Here is a 15,741-nt window from a genome sequence, read left to right as displayed (position 1 = left end):
TCAAATATACTAGTATGCTCAGGCTGCCATCACAAAATACCATAGGCTAGGTGGCTTAAACAACAGAAACGAATTTTCTCACCATTCTGGAGCCTGAAAGTCTAAGATTAGGGTGCCAGTATGATTGGTTTCTGGTGAGGCTTTACCCTTGGGTAGCAGATGGGCACCTTCTGGTTGTGTACTCAGCTGACCTTTCTCGTGAGCAGAGAGAGTGAGAGAGTTCTTGTGTCTCTTCTTCTAAGGGCATTAATCCCATTATAAGGGTCCCACCCTCGTGACTTCATCTAACCCTAATTACCTCCCAAAGGCCCTGCTCTTCCAATACTATCACATAGAAGCTAGGCCTCTACATGTGAGTTTGGAATGGACACAAACATCCAGGCATAACACCATGGTTACAGACATGTCAGCATTCAGTGGAAAATGGCATCAATCCCTGAACATTTCCAAATATCTGGAGTCTTTAATCAAGTGGATAATTTACTCATACACATGAATTTTTCACTTTCTTTCAACTTAGTCTTATAGCTAAAATTCAAGCCAGAGACTATGACATGGATATAAATAGACCCAGAGAATCATTATATATAATTTGGAAAGGGTGTCACTGGCATACATCTGTAAGCAGTTCAGGAACACTTTCAAGCTGTGTTTACATGATATCAAACATCTGGATGAAAACTGAAAAAAAAATAATCATTTTGGATTGGAAACAAAGCAGAAGTACAAATCTCAGTGCACTGTACTGGCCTTTGGAATATTGAATGCAGAACTGATCCCCTTACCCCAGGAATGAGATAATGGTGCTCAAGAAAGGACACTGAAATGACCGAGAAGGAAAGGGGGCTTCTGTGGGAAGCCATATTTAAAAAACAAAAACAAAAAACTAATTCCATTATGCAACAGGAGATGAGAAGGGACAGCATCAAAGACTGAAAAACATAAAGGAAATGAATCTTAAAGCACCAAACTGCAAGAACTGGGAGCTTTGAGTCTTAACGGCAATGAATTTTATTCAACTAAAAATCCAATAAATCCTGGTCGTCAGGGAAAGGGGCATTCAGTAAACTCAAGATTCTAGATAGCCAACAAACCATTCCTTTAAGTATCACAACCTATGTTCACTTTTCAGGTAGAACCTTTTCTCAAATATCTTACGTATTCCTGGGGCCTCTTAAAAAGAATACACTCTACCCAGATCACTACACACCAGCCCTCAGTGTGTAGAGAAACTATGCCACATATCTTTGTGTCCCAGTGGTCCTTGTTAAAGGGCTACAGGACCCCAAAATACTTTAGTTGTTGTCTGCATTTTTTCAGAGTTCTGCTATTTTCTCTTTCCATCATTTCTTGGCTTTTCATTCTTGCAGCATGTCTTAGGATAAGTTTCTCCAGAAGCTGACCCTGAGTTAAGGACTTGAGAGGTAGTTGTTTGGGAGGCAATCTCAGGAAGTACCAGGAAGCCCATCCAGGTGCATTCCTGAGAGGTTATTTATTCAACCCCTGTGGACAGCTGGGCTTCAGTCCTGCCAGAACTTCTATAAGACTATGCAGAACTGTCCCAGACAAGGGGCAGGAACCTAGATTTCATCTCCAAATCTTGCCCATTGTTCTCTTAGAACCACTGCCCTTAACTCCCAGGCACTATCAAAAGCCTGCAGGTGTTTGCAGTAGGAAGCCATCAGGTGAGTAAGAGGTAAAGTGAGTGTAGACAGGAGCACCTGCTCTACCCTGCCCTCCTGATAGAATTTTGGGGTAAAGAAAGAAAACTAGACTATGAGTGAGAGCCTACAGGACTCTCTCCTGAGTAAAGGATACCTTTTCTGATAGCTTAGGGGTGTTTACTTTTTGATTTCTCCTTGGTTCTTGATCATATTTTTTAAAGGTGCTATAATGCAACTGGTAGTTAAAAAAATTTTTTTTGGTCATTCAAAAAGTCCAATATAATTAATTTTTGAAGCAAAGTAAGAGTCCACTAAATGGCAGGTAGTGTTACATACACTCCCTAGAGATGAAAACTGACTTGCTAGTGTTACCTCAAGTAATGGGAAATGACCAGACCTCCTAAAGAGTCAGTGTGCAAGTTAGGGCTACTGTCCCAAGAAGGACACCTGAGTCCAAATGGGGAAACTGTGGCAAAACCCAAGCACACTTGTTTCCACACTCTGTGAGGCAGAGCCAAAGGGGAAACTGCAGGTCAATAGATATACAGGGGTCCACGGCACAAGGGATGCCACATTACAAACAAGACTCATCCCCTTATCTTTTCATCTTCAGAGGGGAAAGGGACTTGGTCGACACTGGTTCAGGAACTGGCAGAGAAGAGAATATAGGGGCGGGGAGTCATGTGCAAAGCATGCAAGGTGGTGAGGATGCACAGAGCTGGCGTCTGAAGAGGGCCAGCACAGGCAGCCCATCTCTTATTTAGTGCTCCACATCAAATTCATGAACAGCCAGAACAAAAATCCAGGTGTCTTCACTCCAACACAGCAGAAATTACTCAACATTGATTCACTTAGAGGCAAAGCTAAGAGGATGTGGGTTCCAGGAACACAAGGGCACGCTGGCCAGAAGGTCCCATGAGGATAATTCAGAGAGAAGGGCCCAAGGCCAGGTCGGAGAGCCAAAACCTCCAGCCATCACAGCAAAGCATCCACTGGCAGGGAGGAGACAGCCTTAAGCTGGGGGAAGGAGGGGCCAGGAGTGCACACACCAGGGACGAAGCTGCAGCAGACAGAGAGCAAGAGGAAAGACATGCAGCAGCAGGGCAGAGAGCAGAAACAGACTGACACGGCGCAGATGCAGGATGTGGCTGGGCTATGACAAACTCCTTGCTGTGTGGACTCTGGGTAGTTCTTTGTTTTGGTGTATATTCAGGACTTTCCTGTGAGTGGGGAGCATAGCAGGTTAGTAAAGAGGCCGGCTCTAGGATGGCTGAGAAAGCTTGAACTCTGGCTTGGGTGTAGCTGGATTTGGGCAGGGATGGATAAGGGGAGATAGCCAAGAGAGTGCTGTTGCAGCAATCAAGACACAGGAGAGAGCTGGGAGGAGGGAGCCTGTGAAGATGGAAAGGAAAGGGTAAAATGAAGAGATTCATGGTAGAAATAGCATCAGATGTTGATAGGACTTTGGATGGCAGCATTGAAGCAAGGAAGACAGAAATAAGGGCACTGATTTGGAGACTATAAGCCTGGGGAACTGGGAGGCTGTTAGCATCTTCAGTACAATGGAGATGTAATTGTTGGAAAGATGTGATTGAGGTGAGAATGGTTACACTGACCTCACCCTCCACTCTGTACTAGCAGAGGAGAGCATGTTGGGAAGTGATTCCTGGTTTCACAGGCTCTCCTTTTTCCTGCCAGTAACTCCTCATTCCTCTTAACTCTCGCAGCAATATCACCTATACTAAGGAAGAAGGCACATGTCCCACATGCTTGTTTCCTGGGACAGAACCCAAATATTTGATCCTTGGACTTATGAATTTCATCAAGAGAAGTTAAGGTATGAGTTACAGGAATGTGGAGGATGAACCGAGTTCCTGGGTTTTTGACAAAATATGTGACTGAGACATAATACACATTAGAAGAAAGTAACACAGAGTTTGGAAGGATAGAAGACCACAGTTCAGCTAACTGGAAATATGGTATCAACGTGTCTGTTTTAGAAGAGGACCAGTCCACTTGAATGAGGTCACTGTGACTCAAACATTATGCTGTAATGCTATCCTGAAAGAGCTTCAATAAATCTAACCGCTTATGAATGCCTAGATAACACAAATTTGGCAAGATCTAAAAACCAGCTAAGATTGATAGTGACAGTCAAAGGAGAAAGTTGTTGAAACATTGGAAACTCTCATGGGATGATGTCTGTAAATGGTTTGAAATAAAATAAATTTGATATCCTTGGCCATGGAAGGAATTCCCTTCTCTGCAATAATGTTTGAGGTGTTAAGATGCCCACAGCCACAGTCAAGAGGCCAGAGAAGCAATGGAGAGAGGCCCAGGTGTCTTACTAAGGGATAACATTAACTTATGCCTCCTCAGAGAATGAGCAAAGGCTTATGGCAACCAAGCATGGAAGATTCCTCTTTTAGAAGTGTTGATAGCTTCAACCAGGCAGACTGCTTTGAACACAAAAGGGAGGGATCAGTTTAAGGACAATGCCAAGGGAAGACTTGGCGGGAAAGAAAATGTTGGATAGATAGAAGAGAGGAATGGAAAGTTTGAAAACCCAGAAAAGAAGAAAAGGGAAGGGAAAGGGAGGGAGATGGAGGGAAGGGGAGGAAAGAGGAGGGGAGGAGAGGAGAGAGAGTCTTTGATGAGATGAAGAAATTGAAAAGAGGTATTGGTCAAGTCCTGCTTTTGTTAATTCCATTCCAGATGTATATGATCTACTAGAACACTGGTGTACAGGAGGTAAAAGGAGAGGAAAGATCAGTACTGGGGAGAGAGATTTGGGAAGTGAGGGTGTAAACCAAATGAAAACTGGATGTAGTAAAGGAAGCAGCAGGAAGTCACTGCTGTCCTGGGCTTGAGTACACAGGCCATAAAGGAGCATGGTAATATGATGGGAAATCCTGAAATAGGGCCAGAGACATGGGTTCTGGTCCCAGTTGTTCCTAACTCTGGGCAAACCACTCCATCTTTCTAGATTTATTTCTTCATATCTAAAGTGATGGGGTTAGACTAGGTGACCTTGAACATTTCTTCCCCCTTCTACAGCCCTCGACTGGGCGTAGATGTTATGAAATCAGAGACTTACAAAAATGGAACCGTCCAGATTGGAACATGTATTTAGCTTTTCTAAGTAGAAAATGCTTTGAAGGGAGGAACAAAAGGTTCCACTCAACACTTGGCGAGCGATATTTGTTCTGTAAAATAATTAGTGAGTAAGCATTATTGAACTGGGTTGTCACATAAACATTAGAGAATTAAAAGAAAAAACAAATTTAGGAGATTCAATTTTCCCTTCCACAGATCAGAAGGATGATTAACATAAACCACGGGAGGATATTTTTAAAGACATGCGCAGGAGAAGAGTCAGCATCAGATGAAAGCCTGCTTGTCTGGAGATCAGGAGCCTTGAGCTCTAGTCTCAGCTCTGCCACTCCCAGGACTTGGACACATCATTTCCTTTCCATGTGTGAATTTCCAAAGGAATCCTAAAAGTCGTGGACTCCAGCCTCCCACAATACCCCTACCCATGGTCATCCAGTTGTAATCATTAAAAAACACTTTCTTATTCCTGTACCACTGGTACATGTGTATCAATGAGGTCTAACTAAGAAAATGTTTTACATATTTTCTTTTCTTTTCTTTTTCTTTTTTTTTTTTTTTTTTTTTGAGATGGAGTTTCGCTCTTGTTGCCCAGGCTGGAGGGCAATGGTGTGATCTTGGCTAACCACAACCTCAGCCTCCTGGGTTCAAGCAATTCTCCTGCCTCAGCCTCCCGAGTAGCTGGGATTACAGGCATGCACCACCACGCTCGGTTAATTTTGTATTTTTAGTAGAGACAGGGTTTCTCCATGTTGATCAGGCTGGCCTCGATCTCCTGACCTCAAGTGATCCGCCTGCCTCGGCCTCCCAAACTGCTGGAATTACAGGCGTGAGCCACCGCGCCCCGCCCTATTTTACATATTTTCAAAGGAGATCATGCAATGCAGGGAACTGGCTACACAGGTTTGAGAAGCCAGAGGATAGTGAGGTAACCTAGACATTAGCAACAGCATGAAGTCACTGCCACCCTGGGCTGGAGGAGAAAAGGGAGGAGTTGCTGTTACTGGAGCCAAGGGGTTGGTATCACCTCATGAAAGCTGGAACCACAGTAGGTCCATTCGGTGGGAGCTGGAGCCACAGAGGAGATACAGCAATTGTCAAAGGTGCCAAGATTGAGGGACAGAGGATAGGGGAGAATATTCCTTCCCCAACCTGCCCATCTTCTGCCAGCGCCTCCCACTGGCTCTATCCAGCTAGAAACCAGCTAGTACAGGGGCCTGGCAAATGCAGCCTGTAGGGGTCAGCCCCTTTTCCATACAGAGGATGGAAAGGGCAAGGACAGGCAGGCCAGGACTGGCACAAGATCCAAATTCTCCCTTCTTATAATTTTTATCCATTAGTCCCACATCAGCCTAGAAGCCAAGTCTTTACACATTTAAGGACATGAATCCAGTCATGCCTTCTTTGGATTTTTTTGTTTTTGTTTTTGGTTTTGTGTTTTGGCCTTCTCCAGCCTGACATTCAAACTTTCTCATACAGAATGGTTTCCAAGCCGCTTTCAACATCTTGATTCCCCCACCTTGGGGAGATTCCTGATATGTCCCTTAAAATGTGGCACCAGATGTTCATAAGACCCCAGGTGTCTATAAGACTAGCTCCAATACAGAAGAACTATTCCTGCCCTTATTGTAGCAATACAGTTATTATCCCACTGTTGACTCATGTTGCTCTTATAGACAACTAAGACCCACATGTCTTTCCCACACGATTTTGTCTTCTCTGACCTGCGTTAGTATGGTAATCTATACCATTGATAAGCACAAGCATCAAATTCTTTCCCTAAATCACTACTCTTGTTGTTGTCTTAAAAAAAAAAAAAAAAGTACAATAAACTAGAGCCAAGTGCAGAGTTCTGTGTCACTCCACTGGAGACCTCCCTCCTAGTTAACTCAAAGCCCATGAATCAAAGCTCACTGCGTAGGATTGTTCAACCAGCTCCAGATCCACCTAGCAGCAAGGAAACTGTGTAAGACCTCCTCAAAACTTAAATCACAATATATGGTATCTGTGACAGTCACTTCCCTTCATTTTGCACCTGAAACACAGAGGGTACTCAACAAATACTTGATACATACCAAGTAAAATAAAATTATCTTGATTTATACACTTCATGACTCTGTTTAAAGAAAGTTAATATGGTTATTTTAGCAGGACATGGTAAGGAACCCATGTTGGCTGCTGGTGATCAGAATTCTCTTCTTTAAATGCTTATAAACCTCTTTGTTCCAGACTTTTGCTAGACAGCAACAAAAAAGTCACCAATTTGTTAAATCTGGAATCAACTCCTTTCTTCTCTTTGAAAACTGGGGTAACATTGCCCCACCCAGTCTTTGGGTACTTTCCTATCATCCTGAAAACCATAAAGACTCTAGTTGCCACTGAAGCCTCATGGGTCTTGATTCCATCTTCTCCCCTGTGGGAATAATACTGGCCTTTTCTATGCCATAGAGCTGTGTAAGGATCCAGGAAGATGGGAAGGCACTGGGCAGAGCTCAGCAGTCACTTAGGGTACCCACATACAAGCTGTGTAGATGCTCGTAAGAACAGCTCTCATACAGCAGTGGAGTCACATCCCACAGCCAAAATGAATGCCACAAATGAGATCACACACCATATGTGATCAGGGAGGCTCCCAGTGGGGCTGAACCAAAGATCCTGGTGCTGCCGTTTCAAGGGCTTATAAATAACCCCATAGGGTTGGGCTAGGGCACAACAGAGGTTGGGCCCATAGAGTTTTCTTCTCTCTCCCTCTTTCTCTTCTCCCTTTCTCCTTCCCAATTTCCCTCTCCCTTTGGATCAGTGCTTTTGAGTCACTATAACTGCATTAACCACACAGAAAGCTATCCTGCCGGCAGCAGCTCAAGAAACAGAAGCTAAGAACCCAGGAGAATAGCTGAATGACAAAGTTGCCAGCCTCATCCGCCCTCTGCCTCCTACAAGGGGTCTGGACTTGGATGGGGCTGTGCAGAGGACACATTGCCCACAAAGAAAGTGTGGAAGGAAACTTTGTATTCTTCTCCTAAACCTATAGAAATCCCCTCTGGGCTCAATTGATGCTGGACAAATGCAAGAATGAACTCAAATAAGCCACCCACTGCCTAGTGGAGATTATACCCATGAAAAGTCTTGATAACCTTAAAGTCTTGGGATATATACAACAACTATTTTGTTAGCTGCAATTTTCTTTCTTGTTTCTCTCTCCCAAGGTAAACCAAGGAGGCTGCTGAAAGTTCACAGGCATTGATTAGTGATGTGTGCAAAGATTTAGACATGAGGATATTGATTGATACTATTATAGCAGAAAATTGTAAACAACCTAAATGCTCAACAATAGAGGATTGTTTAAATACATATGGTGTACTCATCCAGTAGAAAATTGTACAGCTATTAAAAATCATGTTATCAAAGAGTAGATGAAATGATGTTCCCAACATATTGTTAAAAGGAAAAAGTAACTTATAAAAGCCGAATACTGTACACATATAGAAGGAAACTTTTTAAAACATACGTTAACCATGATTGCAACTGGTAAAATTACGAATTAATTTATTTTCTTCTTTTTTGTTTATATGTATTTTCCAATTTTTCTAGTAATGTGCATTACTTTTTAAACAAGAGGGGGGACTAATTAAAGCTTATTTTTACTGGCAAGAAAGAAATAGGAAAAGCTCCCTTTTTCAAGGCTGTCTTCTAGCACCTTGTTCTGTTAGATGGACATTGAGCTAGCTTGGACCCTGCTCTCCAGCTTACCTACAGTCCATGGAGGCCTCCTTAGCTCTGGGTAGAAGCTTCCTCGGGATCAAAGTCTACCTTGAGATAAATTATCAAAAATAGGGCCAACCTCTCACCTCTAAGGACCAAAGGCCTCTTCAGCCTAGAGAAAACAGCAGTTCTAGAGTTGGTGGGTTTTCAAAGCAGAGCAGCAGCCCTAACATGTGAAAAGTATCTCCCTCCCTCCTCCCACTGCTGAAGGTTTGCAGACAGCTCCCTTTCCATCCCACAAGAGGAGACAGGCAGATGAGTCATAGCACTGGCTCAGATTAAAGGAGTATTATTGTGTTAGCAGAAATGGATCTATTTTATTATCTGTTTCTTGACACCTTACAAATAGATATGCTTTACCCACCAGACAGGCAATTTCCTTAAAAAGCCAACAATTTTGTTCACTCGAGTTAAGAAATGACCAATGAGTGGTAGAAACTCGTATATCTGAAGAGCTGCCAGGCTGAAAAGATGTAGTGGAAACACTGAGGAAGTTGGTTTATAACCCTCAGACTCTAGATTCAAGTCTGCAAAGTGATGCCATTTTTCTAAAAATATACAGAGGAACTACAGAAACCCTTTCCCCTTTTCTGTTTCTTAAGAGTTTTTTTTCCCCCCAAGAAATACATCAGAACTGGTTTGTAAAAGGAGATTTACCACCTCAGATTTCACTGTTTTAGTTGGGGTGATGGTCATAGGATACTATTTTAAGGACTTCCTTCTCTTACACAGATTTTTCCATACTGGGAGGAGAGATAAGGTATGTTCCACTAATGTTCCTCATTAAATTCACACGCGTGCCAATAGTCATTTCCCTTTGTCTTGCTGTCCCATGACAACAGATTGCACATCATAGGAAATTGGAATGAAGACCTTATTTAGTTTGGATCTCTCTTCCCCATTGTCTAATTCCATATTCAATTCAATTTTTCATTCTATGTCTGCCTCCTTTCGCAGAAATATACTATGAATGAATATAGGTGCAGGTAAATTAATAGGCATTATCTAAGAACTTAACTCAAAGACTTTTCAGGATACCTTGACCAGTTTCTTTCTCACCCCCCGCATGCCCCAAGCATTTCTCTCTGGGTCAAAATGTACTAGATACTTAGTGAAGACCTGATGACTGATGAGCATACATGTGTTGTAAATGTGTGTTCTCAGTACATTGTTTACTGTTGATCAAATTCCAGCAGTTTCTCCATTTCTTTTTTGCTGTTACCCATACATGTCTCTGTGGTCTGTCTCCCTCACACTGCAACCCAGGCTACCTGTACATTAAAACACAAACAAAACCAAAAAAGCTTCCATGAAGTGCAAGGAAAGGAGATCTAAGGAAACAGGGAAAGTTTCACATTTCCTGTTATTGAATCTAGGCACAACCTTTAGAGGAAGCTGAATGCCTTTTCAATCCCATATGCTCTGTTCTGTGAAGCTATCATTGTTATTTTACCTTATGACTGCAAAGCTATTATAGCAAACTTTTTAAATGATCCCAACTATTTGTTTTTTGAGAATCATCTTGTATCCAAATTTTGCCATTCTTTTTTCTTTCTTTTCTTTTTTTTTTTTTTTTTTTTGAGACAGCATGTTGCTCTTGTTGCCTAGGCTGGAGTGCAATGGCATGATCTTGGCTCACTGCAACCTCCACCTCCCGGGTTCAAGAGATTCTCCTGCCTCAGCCTCGTGAGTAGCTATGATTACAGGCGTGCACCACCACACCCGGCTAATTTTGTATTTTTAGTAGAGATGGGGTTTCTCCATGTTGGTCAGGCTTGTCTCGAACTCCCAACCTCAGATGATCTGCCCGCCTCGGTTTCCCAAAGTGCTAGGATTACAGGCGTGAGCCACCACGCCCAGCCCCCAGTTTTTTTCATTAAAAAATGCAATTCTAAAATATTTTGTTTTTCTAAATGGGATCCATTCGATATAAGAATTAGTGTTCTTTCCAGTTATCAAACATTCACTGTGTGCCAGGCATAGCTTTCACACTCATTAATTTATTTACAAACGCCCTATGAAGGAGACACCAACACTTGAGGAAATCGAGGGACATTTAGCCATTTGCCCAAGATAACACATCCACTGTGGGGTTCTTTTGACCATTTCATCAATATCCATCCAACTTTTATCACTAGAGTCCCTGAGCTTGGCCATCCTTTGTTTTCTGCAAACACAAAGTAGAGTGGTATTTGCACTCTGTTAAGCCCACACTTCACTAAAGAAGGCAGCCCTCAGGTAGACCAGAAGCCAAAACTCACTTATGACACTATATCATAGCAGTCAGGAGCAGATCTGGACATCAGAAGGTCCTGATTTCAAGTCCCAGCTCACCTACCTACTGGATGACCTGAGACCACAGGGACATCATCTGCTTTCTCTGAGACTTTTCCCATCTGTAAAATGGGAGTGAAAATAAGTTGAATTCTATGAACTTGCCAACTGTCAACCATTTTCTACTTCCAAAAAGTATTTTCAAATGGTGCAACCTTAATTCTTCACTGGGTCATTGTACAGATTACATGAGGACACAAAGGGAAACGTTCAGTAAGTGGCGCTTTTTAGTAGACTTTTTCTTCTTGATTTTCTTTTGCTCCGGCCAATAGTTTGCACTCTCTGGGCAGACTTGACATGCAGAGAACCCATCTTGAGGCTTTGTGAGTGTAGGAGCCTATAATAGGGAGACAACAAGAGCATATAGATAACCAAGAATTAACAACAACAAAAAAAGGCCTCAGTGCTCCGTGCATTTCCTCCCTCGTTTTGGCTCTTAATTAGTAAATAGGTTTACAAATGCTTCCCCACCGCCTTTCAGAAAGGAGGGTGTTACGGAAGTTTAGCACTCTGTGTTTAATCCCATCTACAAAGAAAAGCTTTTAAAATTTATTCCGGCCCCTCTCTAGTCGCGGGCGCGAAGTGGCACGGCTGCTTGATTGGCAGGGTGACTCCAGCCTTCCAGGCGAGTCAGGGTTCGGACTCACCGAGCCCCCGGAACCAGCTTCACCACCGCTTGCCCCACCTGCCCTGCCCGCGCCGGGAGAAGATTCAAACAGCCAGAGTTAGCATTACCTGCCTGTGTCTTTACTTCGTCGCTAGGTGCCAGGCCCTGCGCTCTGTCCCGCACATGCCTTGTCTTACTACTTCCGACAACAGTCCTACGAGGAAACTGTCATTTCCCCCCACCCCGCCCCTTTCCCTTATCACTCCCCCCCCCCGCCCCCTTCCCTCATCTGCCTAGTGAGAAAACACGGGTCTCATCCAAGGTCTCTGAGCGGTGGAGTTGGACTCGAACCCTGGCAGCCCCATAACTCGGAACACTCGGAACCTCTCCTTTCCTGCGCGAGTTGAAGCGCTTTTTCACCTAGGAATCTTACAAACTTGGCCTCACCCTAGGGAAGGGGCTCGGCCTTGCAAGACCAGCACAACCTCGCCGCGCGGGGGAAGTCCAAGGGCTCCGACGCAGGGCGCGGGTAGGGAGGCGCGGCGCCGCCCCCGGGGTATTTAACCCCAGCCTGGAGCCCACTGGGCGCCGGACGCTCTGGCTCCTCCGCGCTCCCGCCTCCCCTCCCTCCTCCCATCTCTCTCCCGGCGCGCCCCACCCTCCGCCCTGCGCTCGCCTCGCGCACAGGCACCGGCCGGCGGACGCGGGGAGCGGGGCGCGGGCGGCGCTCGCCTCTGCGGAGCCGCCCCCTGGCCGCTGCCGCGGCGCACCGCCCAGCCCGCGCCGCCCGGGCTCCAGCCGCTCCGCTGTCCGCACTGAGTGCGCCGCGGCTGCCCGAGCGCCCCGCAGACGGGCGGGTGGCCGTGGACGCCCAGTCAGCAACCCGCAGCATGGATTCAGATTCCGGGGAGCAGAGCGAGGGGGAGCCCGTGACCGCCGCAGGTACCGAGGGGCCGCGACGGCCCAGCCTGGTGGGCTGGGGCTGGGGAGGAGGGGAGGCTGGGGCATGAAATCGGGAAGCCGATCCTCAGCAGCCGGACCCCTTCCCGGCCAGGACGACTGGCGGTTGCTCCGCGCCGTGAGTTTGCTTTGGGTCTTCCCCCAACCCCATTGCACTTGGGCGCGCGGGAGGAAGGGAAGGTGCATTCAGGGGTGGCTCTCCTTGCTGCCAGTCTCCTGCGGCGGGCTCTGGTCGCCCGGGCTGGGTGGGGGCGGGGAAGGGTTCGGGAATCCGCGTACTGTAGTTTGCTGCAGAGAGGGTTGCAACACATCTGCCTTTTGAAATAACTTTCCGAGCGCGGGCCCGGTCCTCGAACCTGGGTCGCCGGGACTGCGCTGCGGAGCAGGTGACTGAGTCCAAGAACGTGACTGGGGGCTCTGAGCAGAAAAGGCCTCGCGAGTGGATGGGGCAGGGGTCAAACCACATCTTGCAGCTGCGGTTCCCGAGGCTGCTAGGCGAGCCCGTGCACAGGCGCTCGTCCATCGCTGCCGCGCAGCCGGCAGAGAAGGTCCAGAAGGTCCCCGCGGACGAGTCCCGAACACAGACGCGGGGGCGCGGAGCTGGTCTTCTCCTTTAAGAGGCCCCACCGACTTTTCACAATCGATAGTTATTAAAGCAATAGGTGGAAATAGGTGGATGCTTACTTAGGGAAGAAAAAAAAAAAAGAATGTCCTCCCCCGCCACTCCCTGATCCTGAGCAACAGGAGGAAGCCACCCACAGCCGTGGGTCGACTTGCCGCCGGGCTCTGCCCACCTCCACTGGCCCGCTCCGCCCCCCACCCACGGGTCTACGCACCTGGGACCGGCTCGCCCTCCGTACGTGCCCACGGCTCCCGGCGCTCGTGCAGCTCTGAAGGTTAGCCCTGGGCCTGCAGTCCCGGGACCTGCGGGCTGGGACCCTCCTGTACAGACCGCGGCCCTGGCTAAGCCCCCCACTCTTCCCAGTGTCACACTAGAATACTGACGGTGGGGACCAAGTGACAGAAGTCACCATCATTCCAGCCGTGGGTGTAGGAAAGGGAGGTTCGGGAACCAAGCAGGACAGCGCCCTGTGTGTGTTATTAATACCCTTTCATACTCACAGCCCCTGGCCAGGCAGTTCTTTTCATTTTACAAAGATTCCCATAGAGTAAAGGGCTTGCCCACGTCTCACAGCCGGAGTAGCCAGGACCTAGTGACGCCCTTCACCCTGCATCTGGCCCCACAGAGGGTGGCTGTGGCCAGCACCTTTGGGTGGGTGGGAAGGGTCAAGGCTGGCGGAAAGGAAATGCCAAGATGTTTGTATTTGAGGGTTCCTGTGTGTGTGCGAGAGCCACCTGCTTTGCGTAGGTATATGTGGATATAATTCATAAACATGAGCCCTTTGCATGCCTATATGTTTCTGTGACTATAAAGTGCTGAGATTTTGCTTCACAGGTGGCTTGTGGATCTCCTGTCATCATTTAAAAGTTCCAGTAGGTGTTTTGTGTGTATCTATTTCGAGAGCGCAAGCGGGAGGGAGACATTGACACTGACACTTAACTCTCTCAAAATCCCAAGAACAGCATTCTCTGTGCTACCCTGCCCAACCCTCCATCTCTTCTTCTGGTTGAAGTTAAGGGGTTGAGGGAGAAGGGGGAGGAGGATAAGGAGGCTTAGAGAAAGAGGAAGGAGGAGAAGCCGGGGGAAGGAGGAGTATCTTCAGAATCCCTGGTACTTCGGTGAAAGGGAAGGAAAAGAATTCTTCCGCACCCTGTTGTTTTCTCTCTCCAGCCTGCCCCAGTGTTTAATATCCCGGTTATATTCACGGTCAGTTTGTGTCAGAAGGCCTCTGTGTAGCTGACAGCAAACATCACTAAGGTCAGATGGACCCCATGAAGAACAGCACAGCCTGCTCTCGTGAGCTGTCACCATTTGTTTGCGCCTTACTGTTTTCTGCAGTCACTTCTTTCTGCGTGTGCTTAAATCTCACAAGTCAAACATGTATTTTAATGTCACAAGCCATTCTGCTAAATGTCATTCAGTCTCACTCATTATATTCCGTCTTAAAGTATTCTCCTGTATGACAGTGCTTCAAAGCTGGATGTTAATTCACCACCTTGCTAGGGCTGCATCCTGTCAAATGGAAACCGTTGTTGCGGATTCAGATGCAGGTTAGATGAGAGGTATGTTCTCCTTAGAGATTGACCTTTGTCCCTACAAGAAACTTGACATTCATCCATGGACCTGTATCTATGAAAGCTGAATGGGTGTAACTGAGAAGTACAGCAGAGTGGGACCTCTTGGAGAACTTATATGTGTGTGTGTATCTGCCTCACAGGGAATTGAGTCATAAAGGCTGTTTCCTCGTCCATGCCTTTCCATTTCCTGAATTTGTGGAAAAGCCCTGCCATAAGATGGACATTGTAAGAGTAAAAGGCTGGACTCTGGAACTGGACAGACCTGAGTTTCAGTCTCCACCTCATGGGCGAGTTATTTAACATCTCCAACCTCAGTTTCCCACTCTGTAAAATGGGGATAACAATAGTACCATAGGGGTTTATGAAGATTCAGTATAATAACACATGAGAGGTGATCCTGGTAATCATTTAGTAAATGGTAGCTGTTATTTTGGTTATTACCTGATTGGATTATTTGTTGTAAGAATATTGCTAAATAATGAACTCCAGTGTTTTAAAATATAAATGCATGTGTAAAACAATTAATGTTGATGTTGTTATTATCACATTAATATAACTGCCTAAAGAGATTTGTTTTGTATTTTCTCCTTTTCAGTCTCTTGTTCATTCTCTCTTGTGTGTGCACGTGTGTGTGTGCTTGAGGAAGTATTTTTAGTTTACCTCTTCTCATCTTCATCCATCTTCCAGCACAAGGCATGAGATGGGGATATTCCAACCTGCTGCTTTCACCAGCTTTTCCTACGCCTCTAGGGAAAGTTATAAAAAACAGAGAACCCCTTACTCAATCCACCTGCTAACGTGGAGATGAAAGCGTTTCTTCTTTCATGGTGCTTCAAGTGGAAGAAGAGGAGGCAGTCCCCTGCCCTCCACCTCCCCTATTCCATTGGTAAACCTTTTCCCTTCAAGGTGGCAGGAAACATAGGAGGTGCTCACCTTCCTCCCTGCCACTTTTGCCCATCATGGTCACCTTTCTAGTCACCTATTGGCAGAGAAGTAAGAAAATCTCCAAAGACAACTCACTTTTTACTGTACCACCTTCAAGAGACTCTTCCAAAGTTCCCCCCACTTTGTGCGTGCAGAGCAGATCTCTCATAGAGCAACACA

The 15,741-nt window shown here is 46.0% G+C and overlaps 1 protein-coding gene and 2 long non-coding RNA genes across 4 annotated transcripts in view; all 3 read left to right on the top strand.

Annotated features, from left to right (window-relative positions):
- Positions 1-2,121: 2,121 nt before the first annotated feature.
- TNFAIP8L3 (TNF alpha induced protein 8 like 3) overlaps positions 2,122-15,741 on the top strand; it is a 47,970-nt gene continuing 34,350 nt past the window's right edge. Inside the window, 2 exon segments of one of the 2 annotated variants that reach the window (NM_001193689.2) lie at positions 2,122-2,293; positions 12,277-12,420. In NM_001193689.2, coding sequence (NP_001180618.1) covers positions 2,122-2,293; positions 12,277-12,420 — 316 coding nt within the window. 2 annotated transcript variants of the gene reach the window in all.
- Positions 2,730-3,905, top strand: LOC114679402 (uncharacterized). Its single transcript, XR_003731241.2, has 2 exons — positions 2,730-2,906; positions 3,392-3,905. It is a non-coding gene; the product is annotated as an uncharacterized LOC114679402 (long non-coding RNA).
- LOC144329871 (uncharacterized) lies at positions 13,497-15,202 on the top strand. Its single transcript, XR_013395583.1, has 3 exons — positions 13,497-14,317; positions 14,527-14,622; positions 14,778-15,202. It is a non-coding gene; the product is annotated as an uncharacterized LOC144329871 (long non-coding RNA).

This window comes from Macaca mulatta, chromosome 7 (genome assembly GCF_049350105.2).
Source record: "Macaca mulatta isolate MMU2019108-1 chromosome 7, T2T-MMU8v2.0, whole genome shotgun sequence".
Taxonomy (NCBI): domain Eukaryota; kingdom Metazoa; phylum Chordata; class Mammalia; order Primates; family Cercopithecidae; genus Macaca; species Macaca mulatta.
The sequence above is the reverse complement of the archived record's forward strand: the minus strand, read 5'-3'. Positions and strand labels throughout refer to the sequence as shown.